The sequence below is a fragment of the Neltuma alba genome, unplaced genomic scaffold (genome assembly GCF_004799145.2).
Source record: "Neltuma alba isolate B1F8T4 unplaced genomic scaffold, ASM479914v2 tig00012376_pilon, whole genome shotgun sequence".
NCBI classification, from domain to species: domain Eukaryota; kingdom Viridiplantae; phylum Streptophyta; class Magnoliopsida; order Fabales; family Fabaceae; genus Neltuma; species Neltuma alba.
This window is the reverse complement of record NW_021636874.1, coordinates 38332-48973: the sequence shown is the minus strand read 5'-3', so window position 1 is coordinate 48973 and position 10642 is coordinate 38332. Positions and strand designations below refer to the sequence as shown.

The following is a 10642-nucleotide window of genomic DNA, read 5'->3' as shown; positions in this document are numbered from 1 at the left end:
TACCATAAAAAATTATAGTATTAATTAAAATGAACAAATAATATATAAAATATCTGTGAGAGGGGGCGAGGGAGGGGGATAGAGCGCGTGCCGTGCAAATAGATGACGAGAGACTCTGTTTGAGGCGTAATAGGTAACGAGAAAAAGTTAAAAGCAAATAGTTGCTCATTGATGGCAATGAATGAATACTCTCCCCCCATTTGCATCGAAACATTAAAAAATTTGAAGAGATTGCTCTTGTCTTTTTACAGATCATTCCCATCTCATCTGTATAAACATCTATCTACTAAAGATTTAAACTTTAACCTCAATCATTGTCATTACGCTACTGTTATTTTAAGCAGCCTGTTATAGTCAATATCCCATTTCTTTTGGAGAATAAAGCTACACTTTAATTAAACCATCAGCTATATTGAATCCGGCTTCTTATTTTTCACGTAAAGTTTTGAAAGGGAAAGATATAAGGAACAGAAAAATTTGAAATCCTGATGCAGTCATCCTGAATGGCATTGAATGTGTTGCAGTTAAACACAGTTCCGTATGAAGTTTATTCTGCCCAGAAGATTTATTATTCGTCTGTACATTTATGGTAAAGCGATAGTTTTCCAGATGGTGAAATGTTGGTGCAAGTGAGGACCATTTGTTACACTGTTGGATTATAATAATGTTGCAACCTTAAAATGAGCATCAAGTTTTCAACATGACAGACTGAATGATGATACGCATAAAGAGCAATTATGAACAACATGAGAACACAAGAAAGCGTACTTATTAAAACACCTGGGGTTTTGTAGGAAAGAAATAGAAGAAGTTGGCTTAGAGCGAAGAAGAACAGAATAAAGAAACATGAGTGAGGAACAAATAAATAAAAAAGTCAAGATACAAGATTGAGAATCACATGCATGTTTGTTCTGTAGATCACTCATCCCAAACACATCTTCCACCTGTGTCATTAAAGCCAAGCAGATAATAATTGAGTAATGGTTGATGCAGATAATTAAGGAAACAAGATATATTTGTTTGTCTTAAACCTCTTTTCAAGTGTGCACATAAACAGAAGCCAATAGTTAAATTCTACAATGCTACAATTTGGCAAACTAGGACAAGACTGTCGTGTCTGTGCGGGACATGAATGTATGTTGATCAATTGCTTAAATCATTAATTAATTTTTTCAGGAGGTTTCGGTTTGACTTTTTGTGAGATGCTGGGGTTTTTATGTTACTTTGCTTATAAACACGCCAATTATCATTTTTTGGGTTGTTGTATTATAGCTGCGGATTTGGACTATCTATCGTACTTAAGAGACGTGCAACGAAGCAGTTCTTTGGTCCTTTCAGGTGACTAACTAGGAAACAAGGATGAGTGAATGTTAGTTCTGAATTGAAACCCGAAATTAAGGCCATTTGTACCGATTCGATCTAATAACTCTTTCGATTTCTTTTACCTCTTTACAATATTCTTTTTATGAAAAATTTTACTTTCTTCGATTCAAAATATAAGTTACTTTTAATTTCATCGTCGTACAGAAATCAAGAAAAAGTAACTAGGTTAAATCTGCCTTGATTCAAAAAAAAAAAAAATGTCAATGATTCAAATCTAGCTATTTTATCCTCTACTCTTTCTCAATATCTAATGTACAACACCACCTATAATTAGAAAATGATAATTGCTAATTTCCCATGTAACTTATATCATGGACCAAGAATTTTTTTTAAGTGTTTGACTTAACTTGTTTTGAGTGATTTTACGTTACACATGATAAACATCTGACAAATATTTTGCCTCGTCAAAGCAAAAACCTTTTTTTTTTTTGCCAAGCAAAAGAGTTTTTTTTTTTTCCAAGGTGATTATTAGAGGTTGCCAAACACAGTTTTTCTAGAAGGTGATATGTGTTTTAGATTGAAGGGAATGTCACTTAATATGAGACCCTTTTATAAAATGGTAAAACACATGCCTCTTTAATGTTTTAATCAGCGTGGCTAAGAATACATTCTATCGCACATGGAAGGAGGACTATGAATGTCTGCTCCGTTTGGGGATATGAAGAGTAGAAGACGATAGATTTTTAGTACCGTGGAATGAGAAAATTCAACAAAATGTTACGCGATTCGTATATAAATTAATTAATCACAGACGAAATTTCAGCGAAATGAATTAAGAGCATTTTCGAAATCAAGCTCTAACCTACAATTTGCATAAAATTTAAGATGAATTGTGTTGTTCATTGCTTTCAAATAATGCGATTTCATGTAAATTTTATATTCTACATAGATATATAAATATTAATGTGTGTGTATAACATCTAATATTGTTTAATAAACTGTGTGATACCATTTGGAACCAGTTTTAGTAATGAGCGTCATAAACTCATTAGATCTTAACCAGTGAGCTCTTATTTAAATGGTTTAGATTTTAAAATTTTAATTAATTATTTTTAAATAGAAAAAAATATTTTTTAAAAAAATAATAATTGAGAGATTATATTTGTTTTTATTCTATACATCTTAAAATAGTTATCCTAAACAAGTAAAAATTTAAAAAATAAATCTGGACCATCTGAGTAAAATTTCAATAATATAAATATGATGAGTTTAAGATGCTTGTCTCGTAACCAGTTCCAATACCATTTCAACTGATTTAAATGATAAAAAAGGAAATAAAATCATGCTTCTGGCCATCAACATTGTAAAAAGATACTTGAATCATAGAAAAACAATACCATAAACCAATCCCACATTTTTTGATATTACGTATTGCAAATGACAGTTATAATTGTTATAACTTAATTTTTAGTATGTTATACGATTCATGTATAAATTAATTAATCACAGACGAAAATTCAGTGAAATGAATTAAGAGCATTTTCCAAATCAAGCTCTAACCTACAATTTGCATAAAATTTAAGATGAATTGTGTCGTTCATTGCTTTCAAATAATGCGATTTCATGTAAATTTTATATTCTACATAGATATATAAATATTAATGTGTGTATATAACATCTAATATTGTTTAATAAACTGTGTGATACCATTTGGAACCAGTTTTAGTAATGAGCGTCATAAACTCATTAGATCTTAACCAGTGAGCTCTTATTTAAATAGTTTAGATTTTAAAATTTTAATTAATTATTTTTAAATAGAAAAAATTATTTTTTAAAAAAAAATTGAGAGATTATCTTTATTTTCTATTATATACATCTTAAAATAATTATCTTAAACAAGTAAAAATAAAAAGATTAAATCTAGACTATTTAAGTTAAATTTAGATAATATATATCTGATAAGTTTAAAATACTCGTAACTAGTTCCGATACTGTTTCAATTGATTCAAATGATAAAAGTGGAAATAAAATCATGCTTCTGGCCATCAACATTGCAAGGACATACTTGAATCATAGAAAAACAATACAATAAACCAATCTCACATTTTTTGATATTACGTATTGCAAATGACAGTTATAATTGTTATAAATTTTATATCTCACATTAATTGATTATACAAGAAGTTTATTTTCGATGCATGCACGTGAAACAACAATACGGGAGAGTGGATCGTAACTCGTAGTAAGTGCCAAGTACCAATGGCCATCGCATCGTGTAGGTTTGTGCAATTGTGCGGGTTTGTACAGTTATTTTCTTTCTCTTTTTTTTTCCCTCTTTCTTTCTTTTTAATCTTGATTATTGTACAAATATTTATTTTCATTTCAAACAATCGCTGAATCATCACCGAGTGACCTGTCCTGACTCGTGGAACACGTTTCGGATATCTTTCCCCCCCCCCCCGGATGAAATGCTTCGGAAGATCCTTTTGAGAACTCATATGGAAGAAAGGCTTGATCACATAAACTTATATCCCAGTATATAATTATCGCGGTTGGCTAATTCAAATTGGATATAAATTTACTGTGAAATTAAATATATATATATATATATATCTAGACATATGCCCAAACTTAGTACGCATGACTACTCGCTTTTACCCAGCATTCTAAGATTTTAAAGACTGCGAACCCAATAGCTGGAGATAAATCATATATATTATTAACGATTCGTGAATAATAGATATTATGATTGTCTGCATCCTCTGACTTTTAATACAATAGCTAAATAACTAATTTAAAGATATTAAAAAAATTAGTTAAGTTGATTATTTGTTAAACGATGTACTGTATGTTAACCTTTTCAAATTATTTTTTTAATCATATGTATTAAAATAATCTTCGATGAGAACTTCTCGCAATTAATACTATTTTCGATCCTAATTATAAGAGTTAATTGACTAATTTGAGGAGATTAAGGAAATAAGTTAAGTTACTTATTTGTCATAAATAGATGTTGTCTTCTCTAAAATAACCTTACTAATCAAGTGTAGTGGTTAGAGTTATCATTACTAAAAAGATTATCTTGAAAAAAAAATACATAAATATGAGAGACAAAGTGGATTGAAGTCTTATAATTAGAACAAAAATAAAAATTAAGCGAGATCTTATATTAACAACCAGAAATAGTAAGAATGATTTAGAAAAAATAAGAGATGTAAAATAAAAAGAAAAATCTAAAAAAAGTAACTATTGAATTTTAAAATTTCATATCAAGAAGATATATTGTCATTAATTTTCTTTACTAAGATAACAACCAATACTCATTTGAAAATTTGAAATCAAGCAATAATTTTTTTTTGTCCCAAAATAAATTGAGTGTTTTAATCTAAAACCACGTTCTTATATCATTGACCAGACGTACGATAATTCTGCCTGGTTGATTGTGATGGGGGTGGGCTAACGCAGAATGTGTAGACATTATTACGTTGAAACATTTGGGAGTTGATTGATAGATTAGCAGGTAATGGGAGCAGGATTTGTTGACCTCTCCCGTCTCTTTCCTATCCATTCTTAGGTTTACGTACAATTCTCAGCTGTTCACTCAATCAATACAAAATCTACTTTCTTAATTTGATGCAAATAACTCCGCCTTTCGCTTAAACATATATACAAATATACATATGTATGTATATGTAACTATACAATTTTTGGGTGAGAGTAGTCTTATTAATGAGATGCACCTCAAAAATGTCTAAGATTTTAATATTTTTTATTTCTACTCCCAATTAATTACATGTTATAAGGTCTAATTTTTAATGCAATATTATAAAAACAATTTTCAGGTGGTGGTGGTCAAGAATAGGACAACGGATTTTATTACCATCCGCGTTTTTATCATGGTTGTTAGTTTACTACTGCGACTAATATTTCGCCGGAGTTTTGCCGTTCGGACTATTTTTAACTGTGACGTTGAGGTCTTTATGCCTGAAATGTTCTTTATGTTTGTGCATACATACCTGTTTCGGATTCATCATGTTGATTATTCTTAACGTATAATTGATATTTTATTTTTTAAAAAAAGGTTTTTACATTTATCAATTGAAATTTAATAGTGGATAATGATTATGAAATAAAATTTCTCGAATGTATTAGAGAAAAGAACACTTTAAAGCGTTAGGTAATCCGTAATCTCTCCTAAATATTTCTTCATATCTAAGTATATTAACGCTTGTTTTGTGGCAGGCTTTTCACTTCTGACCGCCACCGGATCCTTGCCACACCCACACTAACACCAAAGTCCTGGCGGTCGCCACTCGCCCCCGGTGGCTCAAGTATTGAGGGTTTTATTTATTTAATTTTAAGAAAAAAAAATTAAGAGCGTTTTAATACTAAACTTATTTTAATTTTTAATTTTAGTCAATGAAGTCTCTTGAAAGTTGAATAAGATTTCATTAATTCAAGGGACTCATCAGTCACGGGGACTCGAATTACATTCTCCCCAAACCGTAGGTAAGGGAAACAATGATGATGAAGGGCAGACCAAACAAATAATAATTGTATTAAATTTAATATATACTTTTAATTGCCCTGGGGGGGTGAGAAATGGCGGGCCCCAGAGCCCATAGCTTTATATCCAATCAGCGTATGTTAGGAAAATTGAAGGCCCTTTTATATCACAACACCCCCCATCTTCAACCATCCCTCTCCCTTTCATTCAATTCCACTCGGGGAATCCATTCATTACCAATTTGGATCCCTCGACCTGGTTTGTCTCCGTTCTAATTTCTGGTCATCACATTTGATTAAACGACGATCCATCTAATCAATTTTTAATCACAGACAAGTGGTGATTCAAATGATGTTTCAAATCAATTTCACAACCAGACACTGGGATGTTGAACACACATGAGGGAAATGGTTGAGGTAAAAAGACCAGCCAGGCACGCAGCTTATTAAGATTCATCAACCTAGGTTTCTCCGCTCCGATCTCCACTAAACTGGGTGTCGTTTATTAATGCCTCACTCCTCCATTATTGTTTTTGGGAAAGCCCCACCCACCCGTCCATCCCTCCATCCCCACACCCTTCTAAAACGGTGAAGAGGTAGGTATCATTCCATGTGGCACTCCATTTGTCACCCACCCTCCTCTATCTTTTCGCCATTCTTCCTCTTCTATAATCTCATTATTTACTCAAGCCTCATTTCCATTTAAGAGGTGTTTGGAAGCATCCAAAAGTACTTCTCAAGAGTATTTTTTTGTAAAACGAGACAAACTACTCCACATATTTATCTCATATACTGTAAAAGCATTTTTAAAACTATAATTTAGTTTTCATCCAAACATCCCTTTAGTCATGTCCAATTTTCCTCTTCACACAAACGCATACACATGCCACCACTGTAAGTCACTTGTATTTCAAACCGCAAAATAAGACATATATTAAATTAATAAATTTTTTTCCATTTCTTGTCCTTATCAATTTAAGGGTATTTTAAGAGATATGTTTGATGTTTTCTCTCACCTCACCTGTTTGAATTGACAAGGGCAAAATTAGAAAAAGCTTGTTAACTACCCTATAAATGACTTATATTTATAAATAAACTTTTTTCCTACAAGTGACTTGTAAATGAAAACAGAATTACACCTCTTTTCACTGTAGACCAAATGTTATATTTATGACCGAAGTTAATATTAATAATATTGAGTTAAATTTGAGTATTGTTTGATCTAACTATGTGTGTATGTGGATTTGAGGTTTGAAGAGTTGAGGTTGCCCATGGGAGGGATGTTGTTGACATGATAATAATAGGCGCCACAAGTGTGATGATAGTGCTTCTCTAGTTGTTACATAAAGAGCCCTCAATTATTTCTGCCTCGCTGGTTGCCTCTCCTCAAATCCCTACTTTCTACCGCACTCATTCATTCAAATCTTCCTCTCTCTAAAGTGCTTCATCCTCCATTTCACTGCTTCACCCCTCCTCCGCCTCCTCCCTCTTTAACTTTCCATGCAATATTTTCACTTCACTTTTCCTTATGCTCTCTCTCTCTCTCTGTTTTTTTTTTAAAAATATTTCAGCATTAATTAAGGGCTTGCTTCATTACTTCAATTCCCTGACTGTGGGCATTGCCGCGAGTGAAAACGAGATTTCCAATTGAACCACTTATTATTCGCTTTCGCACACTATTGTTCTTTGCCTTCCTGGCGTTATTTTTTTGGATGAAATATTGCTATTGCGTTACAGATTTACAGTGCATATTTCTGTTCTTAGTAAACAGCACCATATTATTTGTCTTAGCTTTCTTTGTACTATATATATCCACATATTCAAAATTTAAGCCGGTTAGGTATATGAAAACCAAACGACGTATACTGCTTGATGTTCTGTCTGCAGTCTCTTTTGGTTGAACTCTAGAAATCCAATTACAAATACGAACACTATGAAACTTCAAGGGTAAATGGGCCGATGGCCCAACAAAACAAAACAAAAGATGAACTTTACAATGTGAAGAATTTAAATGCGACCATTTTATTTTTCTCAATTTGAAGGCCCAGCCACGTGAACAACGCGTCTGCAGGAAACAAGCTTCATAACAAAGACAGGAGAACACTTTACCAAAAAAAAAAAAAAGACAGGAGAACAGCTCAGAAAGATACACGAACATGGAGCATCGCCATGAACTGAGAAATGAGCTCAGGGTGGCTGGACCACGAAGCTCCGGTGACCAGATTCCCGTCGGTGACGCAACGGTCAATGGGCTCAGGTTCCACCCATGTTCCTCCCGACAGAACCACATTCAGCTTCGCCGTCGGGTGAGCCGTGCACTTCCTTCCCTGCATCAACCAGCCCATAACCAACAGAAATGTTAACTCACCTGACGAACACTGACACAAACACAATAACGCGACACAAATTTTCCAGAAATTAACGTAGTATCACCTTGAGAGCACTAGCAGCGGCCAAGATCTTCTGTCCTTGGGAGATAGAAGCGACTGGCTTATTATTTTGCATGAAATGGTTGACCAGGGCAAGAACAGAGTGATTCAAAGCCATATAAGCAGGGGCTCGACCTCCTGGTATGACAAGAGCATCATAGGACGAAACATTCACGTCATCGAAGTTCGCATTCAACACGAAGTCATATCCTGTCTTGTCGCTGAAACTGTGGCCTCCTTCGACGTCGCGAAATGTAGTTACGCAGGTTTCGCCGGCTTTCTTTTTGGGGCAAACCGAATCCACTCGGCATCCCAATGCCTCAAAAGACTGGAATGGAACCGTCGCCTCATAATCTTCCATGTAATCCTACAAATTGAAAATGTTAAATAGATTGTATCCATATGGTTCAGTTGAATTGAACTTGGAAACTGACAAAAGTGATGAAAGTGATCGCATAAACTTACTCCACAGAGGAACAAGATCTTTTTGGGTGAGCCACTAATGGTGCCTCCTAAAGCTTTGACAAAATGGCGTATGAATTCAGAATGGCCTTTGAAGGTAACGGCGGTGATGATATTGCCATCGGCGACGGCTATAGTAGAGGCAATGCTTTCTGGTTCAACCCAATGTGCGCCGGCGGCGACGAGGACCGGTGCGATTGCGGGAAATCCAGTGACCTTCCGCCCTTTAATGGCTCCGGCAGCCGCCAGAACCAGTGGTCCGTGACAGATCGCAGCGATTGGTTTTCCTGAAGCGGCAAATTCAGAAACCAGTTCCACCGCAGTTGCAATATGAGCGAGATTCTCTGGGGACCTCCCCCCGGGTATTACTAATCCGTCGTAGTTTTTGGCTTTGATGTCATCGAACGTTGCGTTGAGTGTGAAATCGTGACCACGCAACTCTGGACCAATCCGAACCTAGTTTCAAACACGAACTGAATTGATGCTGAGAAACTAACCATGCTTATAAAAACTTCGGTTTGAATGGAGTAATTAGACAAGAAGAAATATTTGCTGGGAGAAAACATCATATGTAAAATTTTCAGGGATATTCTTTCAAAGAGACCTGATGAATGGAAGTGGGGCAGGTATCGCCGTCTTTCTTTCCAGGGCAAACGGCGTCGACGGAGACGCCGTATGCTTGCAGAGCTTGGAACGGAACTATCACCTACAATCCAAATCATCCAAATACGAAATGAAATAGTGATTAATACTAATAATGAAACATTGCAACGACACAGAAATGGAAGAATGCATCTATACCTCGGCATCTTCGACATAATCACCGCAAAGAAAGAGAACCCTCTTCTGAGCCATGTCTGGTGTTTGATAATCTGATGCAGAAGAAAAACACAGCTGGGTTTTAAGGAGGATGAAAGTGTTTGAGGTAGGTGAGCTACTTTGTATTGGGACGAGGCCCGATCATCGGTCAAGTCAAAACAGGGATTCGTCATGAGTGATTGTTTTATGGCAGTTTATGCATATCTTTACGAGGTTTTTTAAGCGTTTGGGCCTGCATTGTTCAATGAACTAGATTTAAAAACACATGTGAAGCTTTTGACTTTGGATTATTTTAGATCATTTTGAAGAAAGTTGATTAAAAAGCTAATTTCGGGGACATGTCTCCATCCTCCGCAGTAGGTTTCTTTTAGGCTTTAGCACGCTTTGATCACTGAAAGCAGTATATTATGGAGGAGGAGCGGCGGTGTGGCATAACTTTTTCTTTCTTTATTTTCATGATAACACGAACAACTCCTGCTGATGGCTAAAATAAGGGACAGTATATTATCTTTATTTCATTTAATAAGTGTTTAACTTGATTTTATATATAACACGACTTCAGTCCATATAAATTTATTAAAATACCTTTACTTCTAAATTATGATTAAAAATTCAAAATAAAAATTATACAATACTTATATTATAGAACTTAACATTAAATTTTTTGCTTTAATTATTACTAATATTTTGATAACAATATTAATGCGTAGAAAATGAATTATTCTTCGACAAAAATTTGGGGAAAGAGGATTTTGAATTTTCAATATATATTAAAATGTTACAATATTTAAATGTAATTTTTGAAATAGGAATCTTTGAATAATTTAAAGATGAGATAACTGAATTGAATGGAAGAGCAACATAAACGAGCCTTTCTCTAATATGGTTTTCTTAGGGAAATAAGCGTAAACGAGGGTTATTATTTCTTTATATGCGACCAACGTCCTTTGGTTGTTCAGTAAATGGAGGAGATCATTACTTTTATAGAACTCAGTACGCAGCAAGCAAAACAATGATACCCGCGTGAGTCGGCGCCGAAATAAGAAAAAAAATTGGCTTTTTGAGGAGTCAAGTGCTCAAACATGTAAGAGTGCTATTATTTT

At 34.3% G+C, this 10642-nt stretch overlaps 1 protein-coding gene across 1 annotated transcript; it reads right to left on the bottom strand.

The window, feature by feature from the left end:
- Positions 1-7967: 7967 nt before the first annotated feature.
- LOC114726360 (protein DJ-1 homolog D-like) lies at positions 7968-9671 on the bottom strand. Its single transcript, XM_028912943.1, has 5 exons — positions 9522-9671; positions 9325-9426; positions 8724-9176; positions 8263-8625; positions 7968-8156 (listed from the first exon to the last, which is right to left on the bottom strand). The coding sequence occupies exons 1-5, from the start codon at positions 9573-9575 to the stop codon at positions 7968-7970; spliced, it is 1161 nt and encodes a 386-aa protein (XP_028768776.1). The 5' UTR covers positions 9576-9671.
- Positions 9672-10642: the final 971 nt, after the last annotated feature.